Raw genomic sequence first — 24473 nt, forward strand, 5'->3', positions numbered from 1 at the left:
TGCAGACCGAACCCTGCGTGGGGTCAGGAAGTGAGGCTGCTGTCCCGTTGCTCAGACGGAAGAGCAGGGAGAGGGCAGGGGAGACAGCCCGTCATCTCTCAGTCCCCAGCTCCCGCTCCCCAAACGCGTCCTCCAAGGTCACGTGGATAAAGCTTTGAGTGAAGCTCTTGCTCTCTGCAAACTCTTGCTCTGGCCCCAAACCCAAGCCCAATAGATCTGGGCACCAAAGGACACTCGCATACTCGACAGAACAACCAAAAGGTAAGAAAATTGGAACAAGAGGGCGCCTGGGTGGCTCAGTTGGTTAAGCGACTGCCTTCGGCTCAGGTCATGATCCTGGAGTCCCGGGATCGAGTCCCACGTCGGGCTCCCTGCTCAGCGGGGGGTCTGCTTCTCCCTCTAACCCTCCCCCCTCTCGTGCTCTCTGTCTCTCATTCTCTCTCTCTCAAATAAATAAAAAATCTTGAAAAAAAAAAAAGAAAAGAAAACTGGAACAAGGGCGCCTGGGTGGCTCCATCGGTGAAGCGTCTACCCTCAGCTCAGGTCATGATCCTGGGGTCCTGGGATCGAGCCCCATGCTGGGCTCCCTGCTCCTTGGGGAGCTTTGCTCCCCCTGCTTGTGCTCTCTCTCTAACAGATAAATAAAATCTTAAAAAAAAAAATTGGAATGAAGAGGAAATGAGAGGGCCAGGAGCAGGTGAGGCCGGGAGCAGGAGAGGCCGGGGCAGGTGAGGCCGGGAGCTGGTGAGGCCAGGGGCAGGTGAGTCTGGGGCAGGAGAGGCCGGGGCAGGAGAGTCTGGGGCAGGAGAGGCCGGGGCAGGTGAGCGCAGAGCCAGGAGAGGAACCTAGGCTCACCAAGTCTGCTGCCGCAGCTGTACTCAAAGAGGCTTAGGGCAGAGGCCTGGGGCCAGAGCCCGGGACCGGGTGGTGGGGCCTGCAGTCTGGGAAGGGGATGGGGCGCCTGCTCCCCGTCTCAGCAGCACACACCCAAGCCTTGACACAAGACCTTTGCCCAAAGCTCCACTTCCTCCCTACCAAGCTGGTGTTGTAACCAGCAGCTGCAGCGTGCTTACCAGAAGCCTGGAGGCTGTCCCTGCTTTTGCCCACGCCCCAAATCCCTCCGTCCAGTGGCCGCGAATTTCCCTCAGCTCTGCCCAGTCTCCCTGCCTCCGCGGCACTGCCCGCGGCTGCTTGGGTGACCACAGTGGCCCCCTTCCTGCCTGCTCCGCAGCTCTTTCCCCACCGAGCCATCCCCGCGCTGCCTCCCTTACAGCCCGTCCAGGACTGAGCAAGACCCTCAGGATGAAAACGAACTCCGATGCCAGAGCCAGGACCTGCCCCCCGCCCCCGCACATACTGCCCCTCCGTCTCCAGCCCCACCTGCAGCTCCTTCCGTGGAGCACCCTGCCCTGCGGGGCCAGAGGGCTCTTCCCACCCCGACCCCTCCTCCACCAGCGTCCACTTCCCCAGAGGAGGCCGCTCTGGGCCCACTGCGGCCAGCTGCCTGCCAGGCTTTCTCCCCGCACCGCGCGGTGATCGATGCCCAGCTGCTCCCCACTCCGGGCCAGGCCCATAAGGCATGGACAGCGCCTGAGTATGACCAGCGCTAAATCCCCAATTTCTTTTTTTCCTGTTCTATTTTTTAAATTTTTTATTTTAATTCCAGTGTGGTTACCATACAGTGTGCTGCTAGTTTCAGGTGTACCATATTGTGATTCCAGCACAGGACCTGCCACTAGCCGGGGCTCCGAACACAGTTTTGGGAGAGGACGGAAGCGCTGGTACCCGATATAGATGGCACGTCAGTCAGATTTCTCGGGTATGAAGATATTTATTTTCAGGAACTGGTTCATACAATTGTCCATACCTGCAGGCCAGTGGCCTGGACACTGAGGCAGGGCCTCCGGGACAGCACTGAGGCCAACATGCTCTTTTCCTGGAAAACCCCAGCTTTCTGCTCTTAAGGCCTTCAGCTGATTAGATGAGGTCTGCCCACACGATTGAAGGTGACCTCCTTGACTTAAAATCAACGACTGTGGATGTTAATCACACTACAAAACACTTTCACAGCAATGTCTGAACCAAGGTTTGACCAAGCACGTGGGCACCCAGCCACGCTGAGCCATCAATTTAACCAGCCCAGATGCATCAACCCCAGGAGAGGCCAACAGTGAAGCCAGGCTGGATGGTACAGGCGACCCGGAAGGCCGAGAGAGGCTCGTTTTCCCACGCCAGAGGATGGGATGTCCTACAAACAGCAGAGGGTGGTGAAGAGACGTCCGGCCAGGCCTCCAGGGCCAGGGCGACTCAGCCAGGATCACAGCGTAGGGTGTCGGAGGAGGGTGGGGGCAGGCCCCCACTGTGAGGTCCAGGTAGAATGTTCAACTCAGGCTGCCTCCAAGCCCATCCTCGCCCCACCTGCCCACCAGGAGCACGCCCTCAGGCTTAGACCTGGGCTTCGCTGTCCCCTCCGCCTGAGCACAGATGGCTACAGAGCCAGTGGAGACCCCTGGGACACCGCCTCGCTTAACTCCCAAGGTCAGGCCCCCCAGGATTGCTGTGTAGATAGCTTTTTAAAAAGAGAGCGTGGTGAGGACTCATAGGTCTGAATTCTCGGAACCTGACAACCTGACGAGGGGCATGTCTTGGGTTCTTGAAGGACCACAGGCACGAAAATTCAAGGAGTCAGAGAACAGAGGTGTGGGCACAGAGGGCTGCCATGGGGGACTTGGAATAGGGGAGCCTGAGTCGCCAGAAATGGAAAGTCCAAGCTATAGAGAGCCAGGTGCTTGGACCAGGGAGCTCCTGGGCCGGCAGTCAGAGAAAGGCTTTGAGCACCCGGGTTGGAAGAAAGTGGGGCCAGCGTCCAGGTATGGAAGGTAGAATGTCCCCAGGAGAAGACTGACAGGCTAAATCCAGGTGTGCCCAACCTCCCAAGGAAAGGGCCCCCTGGCCAGGAAGGTGCGCGATGAGCTTTCATTCAACAGCTACTCACTGGTCACCTACCTGTTGTGCCCCTGGGCCCTTTGCGGGCTGCTGGGGAAGTGCCCAACCCCCAGCCTCACCGTGAAGTGAGGCAAACGGAGCCAGCAGCTACCAGCACAGAGCCGGGCAAGTGCCACAGTAGAGACATGGCCTCAGGGAAGCCTAGAGAGCAGGGCTGAGCTTGCTGGGGCGGCAGGAAGCTGGACAGAACAGGCACCTGCAGAGTGAATGTGGCCCAACAGAGGAAGCGTCGGTGATTCCAGGCCAGGGCAGGACCTGGGCACAGCCTGGAGGCAGGCAGAGCGGAGAGATCAAGGAGGGGGGCACAGCCTCTGACCTCACAATACCCAGAGCCCACTGGGCCCGCCTTGCGACTCGCAAACGCTGGTGCCCTCCTCCAACCCGGGCAAGGCCCGGGGCCCTGGGCAGTCTCCAGGTGCAGTGCCCTCCCTTGGGCGGCACCCGTCCCACTGCCCCGGGGCATGTCTCTACTCACCAATTACGAGGGGCTTCGGCATCAGATCGAGAGGCTGGTGAGGGAGAATGAGGAGCTGAAGAAGCTGGTACGGCTCCTTCGGGAGAATCACGAGCTCAAGTCGGCGATCAAGACACAAGCGGGTGGCCTGGGCATCAGCGGGTTCAGCTCGGGGCTTGGCGAGGCGGCGGCCAGCCCTCCTCAACGCCCGGGAAACTGTAAGACAGTGAGGAGGGAGGGTGGGTCTCAGGAAGCCCCGGAGAGAGGGCACAGACAGGAGCCACCTGCTGGGACAGGGGCCCCAGCAGGTGGGCGGTGGGGGGGGGGCACACGGGCCACAGGGGTGGAAGTCCCCCCCGCCCCGATGGCCGGAGCCCGGCCTCTGCTCCCCTCAGCCGGACTTCCAGGCAGCCCCAAAGACTGAGAACTTCCTAGCTCTGGAATCCAAATGTGCTGCGCCACTGGGCCCAATACGTCACTCCCTTCGGCCTCCCCGCCCTCAGCACCCCCATTCCTCTGCGCCTAGAGGTGGCCAGGAGGCGGACAACAGCCCAGGTCCAGGAGCCAGGGTCAGAGGCCAGGGTGCGAGCTGAGCTCTGGGAGGCATTAGTGTGTGACCGAGCCCTGGGGCCGCAGAACATCTACAGGTCAGGGTGACACAGAAGAGGCAGGGAAGCCACGAGTGAGACGTGGGGCCTGAGCCAGGACGGCTCCCAGAGGCCAGCAGGCCAGGGACGCGGCACAGCTGGGTGCGGCGATAGGAACAGGGAGGTGCGGGAGGGACGGAAAGCAGGGGCGGAAACCGGCTGGCACTGAAGATAACGGAGGGAGACTCTGGCGGTGGCCGTGTCCCAGGGCAAGGCAGTAGGAGTCAGTGGCTGACTGCATCAGCCAAGGTCACACTGGGTGGCGAGCAGGTGATAAAATCCTGTGGTTGTCACAGCACACCCTCCCCTCCCTACAGCGTCCTCCCTGTGCCAGAGAAGGCCGAGCGCCCGCCGTTCCTGTCACAGGCCCTGCAGCCCGCCCTCCGCAGGCCCCTCTGGCCCCAGGCAGGCCTGGAACTACCCTTGTCCCCCGAAAGGAGGACTCCGCTCTTTCGCTGTCCCTGCCGACTGGGCCCCTGCAGCTTGACAGCGGACCCCGACACTCAGTGGTAGTGGTTCTAGAAGGGTCATGGGTGGCTTCCTAAGTGCCACATCCTTCCAAAGCTCTGCATGGGATTCGGGACTGATAACGCCCCTCCTGCTGAGTTCCGAGAGCACCCGCGGCCAGGGCATCCACCCCCCGCTCGCGTCAGGCCCCACTGCTCCCAGGTTGGCTCAGGCCTGCCCTCCACCGCCAGCCCTCCTATCACCACTGGCTTCAGTCCCCTACCAGAAGTGGAGGTCCCTGCACAGGGTCTGGCAGGCCCAGCGACTCCCTGGCACTCAGCTCAGTCTAAACCACAATGTTTCTGACTAAGAACTGGCCTTTCCACCAGGATGCTAAACGCTGTCAGGTCTGTGCTCCTGCCCCTACAGTGCCACTTCCGGCTCGAGGCCTCCTTCCCCTGACTCTTGAAAGCTGCCTCCCTCGGATCCCTACCCACTGGTTTCCCTGCTATTCAACCTGGCTGTTCATCCAACCCACCCTCACACCCCCCCATACTGACCACAAGAACACAGGCCCCTCTCCTTTGAAAGGCTTTCCTATAAGGACGGAGACAACAGGCTGAGAAAAATAAAGACCGGGGGAGGAACAAAATTTAAGAAATCTCAAAGTTTAAGAAAAAAGTAAGTCTTCTCCTTTTAGGCTTGATTCTTAAAAGAATCCTTGGACCACTTCAGGTTTTCCACCTCCTGGAGGATCCAGCTTAGACGGTTAGGAAGGCTTTCTGAAGGTGAGCCCCATAGTGACGGGAAGACATTACAGGATGAAGAGCACCTCATGCAAAGGGTAGGACCAGGGGCCTGCAGGAACCTGAAACAGCGGTGTGGTTAAAGCCCAGGCTGCGTGTGTGTGAGTGTACTGTGTATGAGTGTCCGTGTGGTTGTACCTGTGAGTGTGAGTGTCCGTGTGGTGGTTGTACCTGTGAGTGTGGGGGTGTCAGGGCCGGTGAGAGGTGAACAGCGTGGTAACGAGGTCAGCAAAGGTCAGATCAGCAAGGACAACAGGGGACTTGCTCTTAAAGGCAGCAAGCAGTGCCGGGAGGTTCCTGGCAGAGTGACCAGCTTTATGCTTCAGAAAGATCACTCCTGCTGCAGTGGGAACGGGCTTCGAAGGGGACCAGGGCGAGACAGGGAGCCTGCGGAGGCTCTCACAGTCATCCGGGTGGGAGCCCATGGTGGGAATGCGGGGTGCGGAGAAATCAACTTGAGTTATTTAAGAAAATGAAGTGCCTGGATGTGAGGGATGGAAGAGGGAGTTCCGGCAGAGGTGGCCAGGTGACGGGTGCTGTGACCTCCTGAGACCGCAGAAGTCTCCGTCCCCTTACCAGCCCAGGAGGACCCCTGCAGTGGCCTCACAGGAACTTTCTCTGGCTACTTCCTTGTGCTGCCTTCTCCCCTGCCCACTCCTTGTGACTTGCCTCTCTCGTGGAATCAGGCTTCCGTTCTTGATTTGCTCTTGTGAACTCAGCCTCCAGTTCCTCTTTCTGGGATCCCTTGTGCTCTGTGTCCTCCTAAACCCTGCGGTTCCCAGCTCTGGCCGCGCCCCCCCCCCAGAAGGGCTGCAGGAGGAAACACAGCCTGGGCTTGTGGGTGCTCATAAGCGGCCCAGGACCACCCTGGCTGGGAACCCACATGACACCTGCGTGGAGCAACCACAAATCTGACGCTCCGGGAGAGGTCAGGGCCAGAGGGAGAAGGTTCAAGAGTTGATCCCTGAAGCCACAGGAGGGGTGAGGCCAGCCAGCAGGGGAGCACAGAGACAAAACCTCCATGTGTAAGGTCACGGAGGCACAGCTTCGAGGGGACGGGGCATCAGCAGGGTGCGAGCTGCGGAGGGGGGCAGGCAGGAGAAGCGCTAAAGACGTGGGGGGCCTCTGACGACCCGGTGGGAATGAGCCTGGTTAGACTTGAGCCCCACCAGACGCAAGAGGCCCACGCCGTGAGGGCAAGAGCGACGCGTGCCAGAGGGGACAGATAGGGGCTCGGTGCCCGCTTCCGAAGCGTGGCCGCGGGCGGGCGGCAGCTAGACCAGGAGCTGCAGTCAAGCTGCGCAAGCCAGCAGAGACCGGAGCTTGTTACCTTGAGGCGGGAAGAAGCCCAGAAAGACGCTGGAAGGTGCGGAAGAGAACAGGGACACTTCCCAGAGGGGAGGAGGGCAGGAGGCTGAGGAAGCTCCAGAACCGTGGCTTCCATCTTCCCGGTAAAAATGACATTCTCTGAGAGCTGAAGAGGAGAACGGGCTGAAACGGAGTGAGCCCGGTGGAAGGAACTGAGGGCGACCCCAGTACCTCTGTGGGTCCGGGTGGGGAGCTCGATGCTGCGGCTAGCGTCTTGTGGACCCTAAAGGCAGTGGCCACCAACCTGCCCCAGCAGCCCTGCCTGGGGCTGGGGGAGGGGCGGCGGGGACGCTCACTCGCTGGCTGTGGGTAATTGGAACAGCCCGCGATGACATTGATGACATCATGGCTGTGGCCGCAGGAACCTCACAGGGAAAAAACAGGAGCCAAGAGGTTCAGGCCTGGCCCCATGAACGTGGCAGGCGGCGCGAAGAGCCAGGTTGGGATTAGGACTTCCAGGCCTCAGGCTCCCGGGGGTGGGGGGCTCCGTTGCTCTTTCCGCCTGGCCCCTTCCCCCACTCCTCCCTCACCCAAGGCCGTTCTGGTCCCCAGCCCCCACTGCCTGCTGCCCTCTCTGTCCTCTCTTGGGGGCTGCAGGCTGCGGGAAGCTTCCTGAGACGGGGACAGCCCACTTCCTCTTTCCGGAAGGGCCTCTCACCACCCCTGCTCCCCACCTCCCTGCCCCTGCGCTTCCCCCAAACCAGGGGCTTCCTTCCTGCCTCAAAGTCTGTCCATCCTCTCAGGGCCTTCTCCGACGTCCCCAACCCTCGCCCATCCCTCCTCCGTAAGAACCCCAGCTGCCCCCCAAAACTCTGCTCACACCCCTCTCCCTCTCAGGTCCAGGGTCCCCAGGACGCAAACCCACCCCAGGAGCTGACGCTCAGCACCCTAGATCTATCCTCCCAGGACCCGTCCCCCTCGGGACCTGTGCCCCTCGGGCCCGTCCTCCTCCTCGGGACGGTACCCCACCCGCGCTCCAGGACCCACCACCCCTCAGGGCCGGTCCCCTCTCTCAGGACCAGTCATCAACCCCCCTCGCTCTTTCTCCCTTCCCGCCGCCTCAGCGCTCTTGGAACCCTCAGCTAGCGCCCCTGCGCTCACCGATCCCCCCTCTGTGCACCCAGCCACCCACTCCACCCTCCCGGGTCAAAACTCACAGCCCCGGGGCCCTAGCCCCGCCCCTACGCGGAGCCCCGCCTCCGCCTCGGTCTCCCGCGGGAACCTGACTCCGCGAGCCCGCTGTCTGCACGCCGGGGGCGGGGTCCGAGGCGGGGGGCCGCGACGGGGGGCGGGGCGGGGGCGGGGTCCGAGGCGGAGGGCCGCGGCGGTGGGCGGGGCGGGGCGGGGGCGGGGTCCGAGGCGGAGGGCCGCGGCGGTAGGCGGGGCGGGGCGGGGGCGGGGTCCGAGGCGGAGGGCCGCGGCGGTAGGCGGGGCGGGGCGGGGGCGGGGTCCGAGGCGGAGGGCCGTGGCGGTAGGCGGGGCGGGGCGGGGGCGGGGTCCGAGGCGGAGGGCCGCGGCGGTAGGCGGGGCGGGGCGGGGGCGGGGTCCGAGGCGGAGGGCCGCGGCGGTGGGCGGGGCGGGGGCGGGGGCGGGGTCCGAGGCGGAGGGCCGCGGCGGTGGGCGGGAGGCCTGTGGGGGGCCTGGCGCTCCACCACCACGCCCCCACCAGCCCGGGACCGAAGTGGGGCGGCTGCGCGAAGCAGGGGCTGCCGCTGGGAGGAGCAGGTTGGGGGTGGTCAGCAGTTCAGTAAAGCAGTTTAAAAACATTGTAAAGTGCGGGGGCCTGGGTGGCTCAGTTGGTTAAGAGACTGCCTTCCGCTCAGGTCATGATCCTGGAGTCCCCGAACCGAGTCCCGCATGGGGCTCCCTGCTCAGCGGGGAGCCTGCTTCTCCCTCTGACCCTCCCCCCATGTACTCTCTCTCATTCTCGCTCTCTCAAATAAATAATAAATAAATAAGTCTTAAAAAAAGACATTGTAAAGGGCATTTGTAAATCTAAGACATTTGCTTGTCTAACTTTAATTGTCCAGTGTAACACACCTTCCTGGACCCTAAATAATTGTTACATGTAAAATAAATATAAACGCAGTGAATCTAAAACTCTCTTTAAGGTTCTAATACTGTATCTAAACCTGGGAAGATTTCAAGATTTAGATTTACAAATCTAAATCAATTAAATATAAATTATAAAAAGATGCAGGGGGCTGGTGGCTGGCTCAGTGGTGGAGCACATGACTGATCTGGAGATTGTGGGCTTAAGCCCCATGTTGGATGTAGAGATTAAAAATAAAGTCTTTTTTTTAAAAATCCATCAGGCCCCTGGGTGGCTCAGGCAGTTAAGCCTCAGACTCTAGGTTTCTGCTCAGGTCATGATCTCTGGTGGTGGGATCTGTGTGGGGCTGTGCTCAGGGAGGAGTCCCCTTGAAATTCTTTCCCTCTGCTCCTCCCTGCATCGGTGCATGGTGCTCTCTCTCTCTCTCTCTCCAATAAATAAATAAATAAAATATTTTTTAAAAAATCAATCAATTAGGGGCACCTGGGTGGTTCAGTCATTAAGCATCTGCCTTTGCCTCGGGTCCTGGGATCAGCCCTGCATCGGGCTCCCTGCTCGGCTGGAAGCCTGCTTCTCCCTCTCCCTCTGCCTGCCACTCCCCCTGCTTGTGCGCGCTCTCTCTCTCTCTCTCTCTCTCTCTCTCTCTCTCTCTCGAGCGCGCGCGCTGTCTCCCTCTGTCAAATAAATAAATAAAATCTTTAAAAAATAAATCAATTAAATGCAAATTATAAAAAGATTAAACCATCACATGTATACTTGCATTAGAACACAAAGCTATGAGACTGAAATGTCTAGTTGAGTTGTTATTTAGATTTCAGTTAGTTAACATACGGTGTCATATTAATCTTAGGTGTAGAACATACTGATTCAACACTTCCATTCAACCCCCTGTGCTCATCACAACAGATGCACTCCTTAATTTCCCCTTAAGGGGGAAACTCCATTTCCCCCCTCCCACTCCACCCCACCCCGGTCACCATCAGGGTGTTCTCTATCCTTAACAGTCTGTTTCTTGGTTTGCCTTTCTCTTTCTCTTTTTCTTTTTTCCCCTTTGCTCATTTGTTTCTTAAATTCCACATATGAGTGAAATCAGATGGTATTTGAGACTGAAATTTCTTAAACAGAGGCTGGTTGCAGACCCCGGGTAGAACATTCCTGTTCACACCTCATGTCATGGTTTAAGTATTACTGGTGCTCCCCAAACTCATTTCCCCATCTCGCAGCCAGATATTTCTGCCAGGTGGCTTCTGAGATTCTCATTGGTGACCCTGATGGATTGCAAACCCTGTGAAGACTGTGTCTACGACTGCAGCCACCACAGTCTTGGCCCTGAGCAGTGGACACACACTCCTCCATGCTCTGTGAGTGCATTTAGTTGGCCCCTGAACCGTGAATGTTTTTCCTGGAAACCTAAATGCCTATGACCCCAGTGAATCCTTTTTAAAATAACTTTTTGAGATATAATTCACACACCATACAATTCACGGATTTAAAGTGTGTGATTCAATAGTTTTTCATATACTCACAGGTTTTTACAAAGATCACGACAGTTTTAGAACATGTTCATCACCCCAGAAAGAAACCCTTTAGCTATGAGGTTCCTACCACCTACCCCTCTACCACTCTCAGCAACCATTCATCTACTTTCTGTTTTTATGGATTTGCCTATTCTGAATATTTCTTTTAAATGGAATCATAAGTATGTGGCTTTTGTGTCTGGTTTCTTTTACCCAGCACAGTGTTTTCAAGGTTGATCCAGGCTGTAGAGTAAACCACTACTTCCAGTTGGTATTAGGGTTTTGTTGTTGTTTCATGGATGGATAATGTGTCATTAATGGATACACCACATTTTATTCATTCATCAGTTGATGGACTTTTGGGTTGTTTCCTCTTCTGGGCCATTATGAATAACACAGCGATAAACAACCATATACGAGTTTTTGGGTGGATTTATGTTTCCATTTCTTGTGGGTATATATCCAAGAGTAGAATTGCTGGGTCATATGGTAACTGTATGTGTAACTGTTTGAGGAACTGCCGGATTGTTTCCCAAGGTGGCTGCACTATTCTTCATCCCCACCAGCAATGTACGCGTGTTCCAGTTTCTCCACACCCTCACCCATACTTATGATCTGACTTTTTTATTATAGCCCATCCCAGTGAGGGTGAAGTGGTTCTGATTTGCGTTTCCCTGATGTGTAATAATGCTGAGCATCTTTTCTGTGCTAATTGTCCATTTGTATATCATCTTTGAGAATGTTCATGCCCTTTGCCCGTTTTAAAGTTGGGCAACTTATTTTTTTATTATTGAGTTGTAAGAGTTCTTTAGAGATTCTGGGTACAGGTCCCTTATCAAATGTATGGCTCGCAAATACTTTCTCCCATTCCATGGGTTGTCTTTTTACTTTCTTGATGGTGTCTTTTGAAACACAGAAGCTTTTAATTTTGATGAAATCCATCTCATCTATTGTTTCTTTTGCTGTTCACAGTTTTGGGGCCACATATAAGAATACATGGCCAAATCCAGGGTCCTGAAAATTTACCCCGTGGTTTCTTCTAAGAATTTTATAGTTTTAGTTCTTACATTTAGGCCTTTGATCCATTTAACTTTTGTATATGGTGCGAAGTAGGCATCCAACTTCATTCTTTCACACGTGGATTCCAGTAGGGCCCATCACCATTTTTTGAAAAGATTATTCTTTCCCCCAATGAATTGTCTTGGCCCCTTGTTGAAAATCAGACCATAGATACACGGGTTTATTTCTGGACTCCCTATTCTATTCCACTGATCTATATGTCCCTCACTATGCCCGTGCCACGTAATCCTGATTACTGTAGCTTTTAGTAACTTTTGAAACCTGAAACTGAGTCCTCCAACTTTCTCCTTTCTCCCTTGCTTCCTTCCCTCTCTGTCTCTTTTTTTGCTTAGGTAGTGTAAAAGGGAGAAGTGCAGGGTGGCTAAGTGGCACCTGTTACAACGGCTTCTCTCTTTTAAAATGTGGCTTTGGCCATTCTGGGTCCTTGCAATTCCTTGTGAAATTTAGGACCAGCTTGTCAGTCCTACAGAGAAGTCAGTTTGGATTCTGACCGATTGTATAGAATCTGCAGGTGAACTTGGGGAGTATTGCTCCCCGTGATGCTTTTCCATTTATTTAGGTCTTCTTTAATTTCTTTCAAGAGCGTTTGTCATTTTCTTGGGGCGCCTGGGTGGCTCAGTTGATTAAGCATCTGCCTTCAGCTCGGGTCATGATCTCAGGGTCCTGGGATCAAGCACTATGTCCAGCTCCCTGCTCAGCAGGGAGCCTGCTTCTTCCTCTGCCCCTCACCCGGCTCGTGCTCTCATTCACTCTCTCTCTCTGTCTCAAATAAATAAATAAAATCTTAAAAAGTAAAGTTTCAGGACATCTTGCCACACATTCTGTAGAGTGTTCCAGGGGCATAGATTTAAGCAACAAGCCCAGGAACTTCCGAAGGAATGTCAGAATGTTTCTGAGGGGTCTTACAGAAGGTAGATTTAGCAGTGTGCATTAAGGACCGCTAGAATGTCTGTTTTCAGGGAGAAGAATCAATAATAAAGATTTTTGTAGGTATCATGGTCAACATCACTCATCTTCAGGGAAATACAAATCAGAACCATGACGAGATATCACCTCATACCGGTCAGAATGCCTAAAATCAACAACACAGGAAACGACAGATGTTGGCGGGGATGCGGAGAAAGGGGAACCCTCCTACACTGTTGGTGGGAATGCAAGCTGGTGCAGCCACTCTGGAAAACAGCGTGGAATGAAAATAGAGCTACCCTATGACCGGGCAATTGCACTACTGGGTGTTTACCCCACAGAATACAAACACACTAATTCAAAGGGATACACGCCCCTCCTATGTTTATAACAACATTATCTACAATAGCAAAGATATGGAAGGAGCCCAAGTGTCCATCGACAGATGAACGGATAAAGAAGATGCAATACACACACACACAGAGTGGACTATTACTCAGGTATAAAAAAAGAATGAAATCTTGCCATTTACAATGACGTGGATGGAACTAGAGAGTATTATGCTAAGCGAAATAAGTCAGAGAAAGACAAATACCGTATGATTTCACTCACATGTGGAATTTAAGAAGCAAGCAAATGGAAAAAGAAAGGAAGGAAGGAAGAAAAGAAGAGAAGAAAAGAAAAGAAAAAAGAAAGAGAAAGGCAAACCAGGAAGCAGAATCTTTTTTTAATTTTTTTTAAAGATTTCATTTATTTCAGAGAGAGAGAGAATGAGAGATAGAAAGCACGAGAGGGAAGAGGGTCAGAGGGAGAAGCAGACTCCCCGCCGAGCGGGGAGCCCGATGTGGGACTCGATCCCGGGACTCCAGGATCATGACCTGAGCCGAAGGCAGTCGCCTAACCAACTGAGCCACCCAGGAAGCAGCATGTTAACTCTAGAGAACACACTGATGGTCGCCAGTGCAGGGGGAGGGGGAACAGGTGATAGGGATTAGGGTTAAGGCTGCGCTTGTCCTGATGAGCACCAGGTGATGTGTGCACGTGTTGACTCACTCTATTGTACCCCTGAAACTAATATTGCGGTGTATGTTAACTACACTGGAATTAAAATTAAAAACCTAATAAAAAAAAAAGTCTTATGCAGTAGAATTATTTGTCATTGGGAAAACTGGAATCAATTTGCATGCCCAAGGATTGGAAGAGGCTCAAGGAACCGCGGCACAGGCCTGAGCCCGAGCCTGGCAGCCACAGCAAGCGCTGCTCTCGGAGAAGGGTGGCCGGAGGCCATCCCGCAAGAACCCGGGGGGGGGGGGGGGGGGGGGGGGGGGGGGGGGACACGTAAGGACAAGGAGGGATAAGGCTGCCACCTGTTGGTACGTGGCCCTGGAGCTAAGAACAGATTTTACATCTTTAATGGTTGAAAGAAAATCAAATAATAGTGTTTCCAGACATGCCGAAAGTACACGAAATTCAAATATGAGTGTCTGTGAATAAAGTTTGGTTGCTGCGGATCCACGTTTGTTTCCGTGTCGCCTGCGGCCGCTTTGCCCACACAGCGGCTGGGCTGAGTTGTTACAACGGAGACGAGACACGGCCTGCAAAACTGGAAATGTGTACCACCAGCCCTTAATAGAAAAGGTTCGCTGACCCCTGGTTTATAAAACGTGTGGAGAAAGTCTTCAAGGCAACACGGAGCTTTGTATTATGACTAACAGTGCGGTGAGAGGACTAGAGGTTTCTAATCTTACATTCACTTTTCTGTAGCCCCGTTCTTTCTCTGCAGTGAGCACGTATGGCTCTTAGAACAACAACAAGGGTAGCAGTTTTCGATTAAAACCTTCCCCGCACCCTCCCCCCAGCTTCTGCGGCCCTAGGGGTCTTCTCCCCCACAACAGTGCTCATTCAAGGGCACCGTCCTCAGGAACCCAAGGGAAATGGGCTCTCAGGCCCCGACACAGGAATCCAGGAGTGTGAAGCCGCATGTCTGGGCCAACCCGCACTCTTGAACCCGCATTTACTGTTCCCAGAGATGCTGTGCCTATTTTAGCCCTGGCCTCCCTGAGGGCCCCCCACCTGGGGAGGCTATCCCCACAACAACAGTGGGCAGGAGGCCGGGACCCACTGCTCCCTACCAGGGAATGGATGGGTCAACTTGGCAACCTGGGGGGCCAGCCGCCAGAAGACGCTCCTCAGTGAGGGGTCAGCTGCTCAGAGCAGCGGGCACATCTGAGGGGTGGGCCGCTGTGGAAGGTCCCTATGACCCGGGGACAGGTGTTCAGAGAAGTGAGCCTGGAGGAGCAGACGGAGAGACAAAAGGGGGTCTGCGGAGGGGCCCCTCAGAACCCCCTAAGGTAGAAAGCCATTGTCTGGCCCACCTAAGAGATGAGGCTCAGAGCTGGTCAGCTCCTCAGAGGCAGACAAGCACCCTGGCCTAGGCCCTTTCCTCAATGGGCCTGCCTGGGGTCTCAGTGCTTTCTCTGTGTCCCCCCCAGGTGTCTTCCTGCCCCCGTCCCCTGCAGCAGCAAATGAGCCTATCCTGGATGAAGTGGGGATTATAACTCTGGCGCCCCTGGCCGACATGCTGAACAGCCCACAGCCCAGCCCCGCAGCAGGCCCCATCGTGAACCCCCTGATGGGCCCCCTCAACACACTGCTGCCTGGCCCAGGGTCCATGTCACAGAGCATCCCACTCACCAGCCTCCTGAGCAGTCCCCTGAGCAGCCACCTGACTGGCCCCATGGCAGTGCCTCCAGCAGGCACACTGACCAGCTCCCTGGGTCTGCCTTCAACTGGCCCCCTGAGCAGCCACCTGACTGGCCCCATGGCAGTGTCCCCGGGGGGCACACTGACCAGCTCCCTGGGCCTGCCCTCAACTGGCCCCCTGACTCCAAGCAGCCACCTGACTGGCTCCATGGCAGTGCCTCCAGCAGGCACACTGACCAGCTCCCTGGGTCTGCCTTCAACTGGCCCCCTGACTCCAAGCAGCCCCCTCATGGCCCCTATGACAGGCACAGTGGCCGTCTCTCTGAACAGCCCCCTGCTCACCTCCACGGCTGCTCCTCTAGGTGTTTCTCAGAACCTTCTGGCCAACCCCATGAGCAATCTGGTGCTGTTGGAGGCCCCAAGGGTGCGGCTGTCAGAGCCGCTCTGGGGATGCCCCTCCGGACCCCACCCCTCAGCTGGAGCAGGGCCTGCCGCCACCACCAAAGGTAACTGGCTCAGAGGGAGGGACAACAGCCTCCCGCCCCACCACCAGGCCAGGCCTTGGTCCTGCTCTGGCCCTACTTCTCTGCTTTCTGCCATGTCACTAGTCCCGATCTGCAGTGAGCATCCCCAGCCGACCCAGGACCTGGAGCCCTTCAGCAGGACGTTTGTGGACTCACCCATCCAGGCCTCCACCCCTGTCGGGGCCAGGGGCACGCCTGGCCCCATGACCACCTTTTCCTACGGCAGCTCAGACGCCCAGCCCCAGCCCAGCGCCCCTCAGGGACAGGCAGTCCCTGCACCTGTCCCCAGCACTCCACCTGTCTCTCCAGCTGCCACAGTCCTTGTCCCTGTTCCTACGCCCGCCCCCCAAGCTCCCACCAACGACATCCCCTCGAGCGCCACCCACATCGTCCAGTGCCCCCCCCAGTCTCCCGCCCGGGCGCACCACTCCCCCACCCAGCCCTCGCCCACCCCCCACTCCCCTCCACGAAACCCCCACTCCCCGCCCCGAACCTCATCCTCCCCGGCTACAGTCAACCACACCCGGGGTCCACGTGGCGCAGAGGCATCTCGGAAGAGCATCCTAGAGCTGGAACGGAAGCTGGCCCACCGAAAGACCAGCAAGTTCCCTGAGAGCCCCCGAGGTCAGTGACCCAAGGCCAACGCCACGGGGGCGTCTCCCCTGACGCCCTTGTGGACCTCGCCGGCACTAGCCTGGGCTGCTGACCATGGCCACTGACCACTGCTTCCACCCCTTGCTTTCCCCAGAGTCAAAGCAGCTAGCCTGCGAGAGGCTGGTGGGGGAGATCGCCTTCCAGCTGGACCGCAGGATCTTGTCCAGCATCTTCCCCGAGCGCGCGCGTCTCTACGGCTTCACTGTCTCCAACATTCCAGAGAAGATCATCCAGGTGTGTGGTGCCCATCTCCCACTCAGAGGGCCTGCCCCTTTCACCTGTCAGGGATGGGGAGCATGCTGGCCTCGGAGGAGCTGCTGAGGGACCCTGCCCTCCAGCCTGGCCAAGCACGTCAGAATCTGAGGACCCCCGAGGACGGAGGAAGCACGGTGTTCAGTCCAAGTGGCCAGGGGGTGTCCAGGGCATCTGGCATCAGGAGCCTGTGGCCTTAGCCACATGCCCTCCCCGGAGGACAGGGCAAGGGAGAGTCCTTAGCATGGTCAGGCCTACACTCTCCTCCTCTGCCACTGCGATGGTCTCCATATGGCCAGCCCTCACTCCCAGGGGCCCTCCCCAGACTAGCAGAGCTGATGCTTTCCCCACCCCGCTGGTACCCTCAAGGGTCACTGGGGTGGCAAAGGGGAGGCAGGTCCCAGAACCTCTGACCAGCTGGTGGCCTCATGGCCAGGGGCCTGAGGCCCTGGCTCATTCCAGTATATTCTTAGCATGCCATTCACTGAGCTTGCTTCCGATGAGGGACGCAGAGGACAATGCTTCCCAAAGATGCTTGGGAGCATCTACCTTGCCACCATGCATGTGAAGCTCTCCAAGGCAATGGCGGGGGGCGGGGGGAGCGGGCAGTCACAGGATTTGGGCTGTGCTTGGCTGGATACCCAGAAGCAGCCATCCAGAGTGATGGCATGTGTGCCCCTCTGCCACCAAGGTGCCAACTCCGGGTGGGACCCCACGCCTTGGGGCGGAGGAGGTGGGCCATCTGGGCTTTCTTTGGGAAAGAGCCCTCAGTGCTCCCGGCCACTTTCTCTCAGGCGTCTTTACCTATAGATTATAGACCTGGTGCATGATCCGCAGGAATAACTTCTATTAGAGTGGGCTCGTTTGTATCCAGGTTTGAGCTTGCCTTTTCCTTTGCTTAGGGTGTCCTTTGGTTGGGTTTTTAATTTTAATGTGGTCAGAGTTACCCACTTTTCCTTTATCGCTTGTCCTTCTCATGTCTCCCTGAAGGCTAGAATGGTAGAGGGCAAAGGGGGGCTGCCCAGCCCTGCCTCGGTCCTCGCTCCTGGGCCCACGTCTGCGGGCTCTTGGGACTGCCCCTCTGACCCTCCCCAGCCCACGGTGTCCTCCGCATGGGACGGCGACAGAGCCTGGGCACCTCTCTTCTTCCAGACTGTCTCTGCTCCTCTGGGTCCTTCACTCCTCACTGTGAATTTTAGGATCATCCGTCAAGCTCCAGGAAAAACCTAGTTCAAATGTGTAGTTTTGCATTGCCAGGGAAGTTTCCCATCTTCACAATGTTGGTTGTTCCTACGCACCTGCCGTTTCTGTTGCTCATGCTGCAGGCCCACCGTGGTCATGTTTGGTTTGACGATCCTTGACTCACAACCAGGGACCTCTGCCACCACTGCTGTGTCACCAGCACACATTGGCCATGGCTATTTAAAAACTGGCAAACCACACAGTAGAAGCACAATATTATGTCTCTAAAATGTTACGTCTAATATCCAATTGGCAGAGATTACATTTAATTATAAGCACAAGTCTAGCTGCCCACATAGAAATTAGATATTAAGGAGTAAAAGAGGTTTTCTACTGTTTGAGAATGCCCGTTCGAAGGTGATAAAGGCCCATCAACCACTGATGTTGGCCGGCCAAGTCTGCTGACTCCAGGCTCCTGTTCACTTCCCCTGAGGTCTGGTGTCTATGCTGCAGAATGTAACAGTCACAGCATTAAACGGCAACTCTTGGACAAGAGGCAGGAAGGTGAGAGCGGGATGTATGTAGGGCAATTTTTTCTGGCGTCTTGAGGAAGTCAAGGAGCTCGGCACCCCCTTGGCCAGTGCCTCGGCCGCCATCTTGGCAGCCTGGGGGGTTGGGGAGGGGCCTGTGGCTTTCACCAAATACTCATCTGCTCATTCTGCCCCATGGCCTCCATCACCATTTCCAGAGCCACTGGCCCCATTCACCTTCCATCAGCAATGACCAGTGCTGCCAGGGGCCATACACTTGCCGCCCAAGCTCCTGAGAAGCGGCCCCACTGCAGCCCACCTGCACAGAAGTTGCCTTCGGGGCCGGGCAAACACCGTCTGCCTTGCCCTCTGTAGAGCCCACTGCAGGTTGATGATGTCTGGTTCCACCTGAGGAGCATAAAGATGCATCCTGCTCCTAAGGCCAACCATCCTGCCTGCTTTGCTGGCCCATTTGCTGGTTCCTATCAGCATCCAACTCTACTTTGCCCAAATTTCTGTTTCCCTTCCTCAGAACATCTTGTTTTTCTGCATGTTGAACCCCAGCATTGGTTGTTGCTAGAATCCCTCAATTCTGTCCAAACCCACTAAACCTGCTCAAACCTGGTATCCAAACCTGGCTCGTTGGCTTCGTGAATGCTGTATAGGTTGATCACTGAAAAGCTCTGATAGAGCCCCATTGCTGAATGAGGACTTGTTGACTATTTTCACTGAATCTGGCCATCTTTTTTAAAAGTTCACAGTTACCTATGCCATCTTTTAAGCTCACCTAAAAGTTGTCCCAATGCCCCAACCTGTCACCTCTTTTACCCAGTTGCAAAGGCCTTCTGCTGGGGATCGGGGGTGCTCCCAGCCTTCCGTTCGCTCCCAGTCATGGCAGACCAGGAGTCCAGCTGCACCAGTGTGAGGGTGGTACCTGGTGGTGTGTCCAGCTGGGTCCTGGTGCCCCTGGTGCTCTCTGGGGCCTCATTCACTGGCCTGCCGACAATGGTTTTGGGTTTTGCCTATAACGGTTTGTTTGCAGCTACCGTGCCAAACCCTTTCATCTTGGCTTTACTATGTAGATGATCATATTGTATACTATTTAACAGAAGCAGACAAAAGGGCAACCTCACCCTGTTCCTGATTCGACTAGGAATACACACTTCAAATCTGCGTTAAGTATGATGTGTGTTCCATGCTTTTTGCCAGATCTTCAAGTCACAGCTTTTGGCTGCAGATAACAGAAACCACGCTAGCTGATGTAAACAGAAAGAGATTTCTTATAAATGTTTAGGCGAGGACAAAAAACCGGGTACAAAAGTTGGTACGGGGTCACAGCCACTGCACTCTGCCGAAAACCCGAGGGCACCTGGCCCCCAGGCATCGGCTTCCACCTGGGCAGAAGCCACAGGAGAGTCGAAAAGGCTTTCGACTTCGGGAAAGAGGCGCTAGGACAGAAGCCAGATGACCCGCTTCAGCATCTGCCACATCAGGTTAAGAAGTTCTTCCTCACCCTCATTTATGGAGAGTTGGCGGGGGGCGCTTCTGAACCGTGAAGAAATGCTGATTTTTTTTTTTTTTTGAAGATTTTTTATTTATTTATTTGACAGAGAGAGACACAGCGAGAGAGGGAACACAAGCAGGGGGAGTGGGGGAGGGAGAAGCAGGCTTCCCGCGGAGCAGGGAGCCCGATGCGGGGCTTGATCCCAGGACCCTGGGACCATGACCTGAGCCGAAGGCCGACGCTTAACAGCTGAGCCACCCAGGCGTCCCTGATTTTTTTTTTTTTTAGAATGTTTTTTTTCTTTCATTGAAAAGATCACATGAGTTTTCCCTCCCTGCTCTCTTAACATCTCGAGATACAGGTCATAAACCACATTCATCCCTGGTGGTTTTAATGCCCTGAGATGCTGTTTGCGGTTATTTATGTCTTCTGCAACTTCGCTACTTTTTTTAGAGAACACGCCCAGAAGCTGTGACAGAAAGGCAACCAGGTGTCTTTCCCATCGGGCCGTCGGACTCTGCGGCCCAACCCCTAGCCGCGTGGGGGTCGGGAGTTCGGGACTCAGCCCAGGGGCGGAGCTCACAGCCTCACTCTTACTCCATTGGCTGGACCGTAGTGACGTCAGGCCTCTGGGCAGGAGGGCGGGGGCGCGGTCTCCGCCCGGAGCTGCCCGCGCAGAGGAAGGCCGAGTGCGAGGCCTATCCTCCATCTGGTCTGAACGAGCCCTTTTGTGGAGTCTTAGGATTTTTTTGAGCCTTAGGATACTGTTTCCTCCTTTCTGCTTATGTCTTTCCTTCTGCTTGCTTTAGATTGGCTTTATTTCTCTTTCTTGGGCTGAGCACTTAAGCTATTTTACTTTACATGTTTTTTGTTGGTAAGTACGTTTGGGGCCAGGAAGTTCCCTCAGGTCGCGGAGATATGCAAAATATTTAACCAGCGGTGCGTCGGGAATCCCAGTCGGGGTGGATGCTGGCAGAGGGAGAGGGCGCTGCTGTTCGCGCGCGGGCGCGGAAATGCGGCAGCGCCCCCGGGCGTCCGCCGCCGACCCCGCCCGGCTCCCCGCGGCGCTCGGGCTGCGCTCCCGAGGTGGACGGGGAGCTGTCCAGGTCCACATATTTCACAAACTGCGTTGGAGTTCCTCTCTAACCCCCGAGTCCGTTAGGGTGAATCTCCAGTCTCCATCATCGGAGGGACATTCAGCTGTCTCTTTAGTTCAGATGTCTAACGCACTTGCCCTGTGCTCTAAGAACGAGGGCTGAACCACACCGATTGTTACATTTGCCGCCATTTCCCTATCACTGAACACGTGGCCAATGTCGTGGGTGTTCCAGGATGGAAAGACGGGGTGGTGCGCACCTGTGCTCCGTCTCTTGGAGGTGCGTGCATATTTGGTCACACCTGTTCTGTGCTCCACAGCTGATCCAACACAGGTTCCCCTGCTGATTCTCCCTCTACAGATGTTTCCCATGTACACATCTGCATCTACAGTCGCCTACCCCTGGACCAAATTGCTGCCACTTTACTGGTCCACAGCTACCCTCCCCCTCCATCAATTCACTCCTATTATGGGGCATTCAGTGCATGCCAAGTTCATACAAAATAGACAATCTCTGCCCTCGGGGAGCTCACCCATTCCCCGGAGGCCTTCAGTAAATATTTGTGCTAGAGGTTCAGGGGGTGATACATGCTATGAGGGGCAGGAGAGTTTGAGGGTGGGAGCTAGGCACTGAGTTGGCCTTGCTGTCTCCACACCCCCACCCCCCCCCACCCCCACACACCTATACTCTGGCCAACTCCAACATCCTGGGAAAGCCCCTCCCTCCTCTATTCCTTTGAAACACAATTCTGCTCAATGTGAGAGCCCATTGATGTGTCCTGTGGAAATGGTGGCCCCTCGTGGTGGTGCAGACCAGCACAGATGCTGTGCTTAGCACCCCCTAGAGACATTTCCTTTCAACTTCAAAATAGCTGTCAGGCTGTCTGGTTTCCTTCATATCATAGTAGGGAAACAGGCTCAGACCCAGTATGATGACAGAAGCAGCCATTGAAACCGGCTCCCTGTGTGGGCCCCTTGCTCTGCACTCTGCCTCCTGGCACCTTCCATGCCGTGTGTGCTGTTCTTTGTCCTGGAAGTGCCTTTGCTCCTGTTGCCCTCATCCTTCAGATGTCAGCCCTGCCATCCTCTCCCCTCCAGAATGCCCCCCCCAGGCCGCCTGGTTGCTCCCCATGGCAGCACTCACAGCACTCCTGCTCAGCCTGGTCATCACTGTAAACCCAGAGGGCTTTGCTCACACTTGAATCCCATCACCTGCTACAGTGCCCCACACGGGGGGGCGGGGGGGGCTGAGACTATCTGTGGGATGGATGCACAGAACCCTCACCCTCTCTTCCCAGCTTCTATCCACCCCCTTATATGGTCAGCATGATCTTTTATTTATTTTTTATTTTTTTATTTTTTTAAAAGATTTTATTTATTTATTTGAGAGAGAGAGAATGAGAGATAGAGAGCACGAGAGGGAAGAGGGTCAGAGGGAGAAGCCGACTCCTCGCTGAGCAGGGAGCCTGATGCGGGACTCGATCCCGGGACTCCAGGATCATGACCTGAGCCGAAGGCAGTCGCCCAACCGACTGAGCCACCCAGGCGCCCCAGCATGATCTTTTAGAACCACAATGCCAATGGACCAGAAATCTCTGACCCTTTAGGACAGGACCCTCTGCCATGCTCTCTGCTCAGCCCTGCCGGCTTCTCAGTGCCTGGAAGGTGTGGTAGGGACCCATGCCCATGGCTCCCTGGCTTCAGTGGGGTGCCTTCCTGCTCTTCCTCACTCAATCTCCTCGCCTGTCCCTCCTCTCTCAAGGGGTTACCTCTTTGGGGCAGGCCTGGCCTTGTCTCTTAGTGTAAATGCACCCGCACTCCCCTCCCCAGTCCAGCGCCCTGGCAGGGTGGGTGCAGTGTGCCCCCTGGAGGACTTCTGCTCCTGTCTGGAGCTCCATTCACCCAGTGTAGCACACAGCAGCTCAGCCACAGCCCCATGGTGAGCAGACGATGGGTCCTGACAGCCTCACAGGGGGCCGACGCTTAAAGCTATCCACCCGCTGCCCTCGTGCCATTCAGCAGCATGAAGGCTCACCTGCTTACCCACAAGTGCTGGCTGAGCTCCTGCAGTCTGGCTGACAGGGGGCACGGGAACAGGCAAATGGAGGGAGAGGGCTTAGGAGCCAAGAGGAGCCTAGAATCAAGGAGACAGGCTTGTTCTAGTGTTGACTGTGCACCCAAAGTGCTGAGCATAAGGCTCTGGGTGCATCTGCCAGAGGTCAGGGGTCACTTTAGCTGAGCCCAGCCATGAGTCCAGTGCTCTGTTCACATGACCAGAGAGGAGGACAGAGGATTTTCCTGGAGAAGGTGAGACTAAGCAGCTTGTTCTAGCAGCTTAGGAAGCAGCCTGGTGGGCATCCAGGGAATGGTTGGAAGCAGGGGAGCAGGGCCAAATCAGGCCCTGGCCCCAAGAGGTGGGGCAGTGGGAAGTGCAGGAGGGCTCAGGCAGGGAGAGACCCCCTCCAACCACTTCAGACCTGTCAATCCGTGGGTCTGGGCACAGCTGCACCTGTGACAGCTACATCATTTGAAGGACTCCGTGCAAATGAAAATATGGGCTCCTTGCTCAGCAGAGCATTAGCTGGGTGTGGGTCCTTCTGAACAGGGGGCCCTGAGTGAATGTACAGGTCACATGCCCAAGAGGAAATGGCAGGAGTGGACGCTGAGAAATGCAGTCACTGCCTGGTTGGGGGGCACAGGCATGAAGAAGTGGGTGGACACTCACCCGGTTGCTGCCAGTCCCCAGGTCCAGGTACCAGGAGGGGTCACCAGAGGGGCAACAGGACCCCCAGTGCCGAGACCAAGGGTGCTTGGCTCAGGGCCTGGGGTGGTCAGTTCAGGATGAGGGGAGGACAGGGCCTCTCTGAAGGAGGGGTGCAAGTGGTGGGTGCTGAGAATGCAGCGCGGGGTGGCAGAGAAGGGACCTGGAGAGGAGGTGGAGGTCTCAGGGCAGGGAGCCAGGAGGGCACCTGGGAAAGCCCCTGAGTGGTATGGGCCAGGCACCCCCATGGCCATCAGGGACCCCCTCCTCTTTCCTTCACCTCCAGACTCCCAGCCACGCTCTCTGTCAGCATTTCATATAGCCTCAGCTCAGTCCAAATTCCCTGCCGGGGGCTGGAGCAGGCGACAGGGATGGGGTCTGGGGAACTCCCCCCTCCAGCTCAACCCACTAATTTCCCCCTCCCCTAGACACCTTGGAGCCTCTCCCCCAGGAGGTCCAGGACACCTGCCCCCACCCACAGCCACAGCCCTCAGCCACATTTGCCCCTCTCCTGGCTGTGTGCCAGTGCAGGGCAGAGACACCCTGACAGCCGCTCTCCCCTCAGGCCTCCCTGAACCCCGGCGACCACAAGCTGGATGAGGAGCTGTGCCAGACACTCACACAGCGCTATGTGAGCATCATGAACCGGCTACAAAGCCTGGGCTACAATGGGCGGGTGCACCCGGCGCTGACTGAGCAGCTCGTGAACGCCTACGGCATCCTGCGTGAGAGGCCAGAGCTGGCTGCCTCGGAAGGCGGCTCCTGCACCATGGATTTCCTGCAGCGCGTGCTGGTGGAGACGGTGCACCCCAGCATGCTCTCGGACGCACTGCTGCTACTCTCCTGCCTCAGCCAGCTGGCACACGACGACGGCAAGCCCATGTTCATCTGGTGACACCGGCTTGTGGCCTGGGTCCGCCCCGCCCCCCACCGGGTGCAGGGCCATTAAAGCTTCCGACAGACGCTGGCCGCTGGGCCCGGAC

The 24473-nt window shown here is 56.2% G+C and overlaps 1 protein-coding gene and 1 long non-coding RNA gene across 3 annotated transcripts; one reads left to right on the plus strand and one right to left on the minus strand.

Annotated features, from left to right (window-relative positions):
* Positions 1-1702: 1702 nt before the first annotated feature.
* Positions 1703-7875, minus strand: LOC113916494. Its single transcript, XR_003517957.2, has 3 exons — positions 6691-7875; positions 3482-3676; positions 1703-3202 (listed from the first exon to the last, which is right to left on the minus strand). It is a non-coding gene; the product is annotated as an uncharacterized LOC113916494 (long non-coding RNA).
* Positions 3232-24473, plus strand: SPATC1 (spermatogenesis and centriole associated 1). 2 transcript variants are annotated; one of them, XM_027582923.1, is made up of 6 exons: positions 3232-3678; positions 14777-15029; positions 15138-15493; positions 15596-16135; positions 16260-16399; positions 24056-24473. In XM_027582923.1, the coding sequence occupies exons 1-6, from the start codon at positions 3468-3470 to the stop codon at positions 24383-24385; spliced, it is 1830 nt and encodes a 609-aa protein (XP_027438724.1). In that variant the 5' UTR covers positions 3232-3467; the 3' UTR covers positions 24386-24473. The 2 variants fall into 2 exon arrangements, with proteins under 2 accessions (XP_027438724.1, XP_027438714.1); XM_027582913.1 differs by lacking the exon at positions 14777-15029 and having other exon boundaries at positions 15350-15493.

The sequence above is a fragment of the Zalophus californianus genome, chromosome 4, assembly GCF_009762305.2.
Source record: "Zalophus californianus isolate mZalCal1 chromosome 4, mZalCal1.pri.v2, whole genome shotgun sequence".
NCBI classification, from domain to species: domain Eukaryota; kingdom Metazoa; phylum Chordata; class Mammalia; order Carnivora; family Otariidae; genus Zalophus; species Zalophus californianus.

Coding starts and splice junctions, on each gene's coding strand:
- SPATC1 (XM_027582923.1), top strand. CDS start 3,468: ATGTCTCTACTCACCAATTACGAGGGGCTTCGGCATCAGATCGAGAGG. Junction 3,679..14,776: donor TCCTCAACGCCCGGGAAACT/GTAAGACAGTGA, acceptor TGTCCCCCCCAG/GTGTCTTCCTGCCCCCGTCC. Junction 15,030..15,137: donor CTGACTGGCCCCATGGCAGT/GCCTCCAGCAGG, acceptor CACACTGACCAG/CTCCCTGGGCCTGCCCTCAA.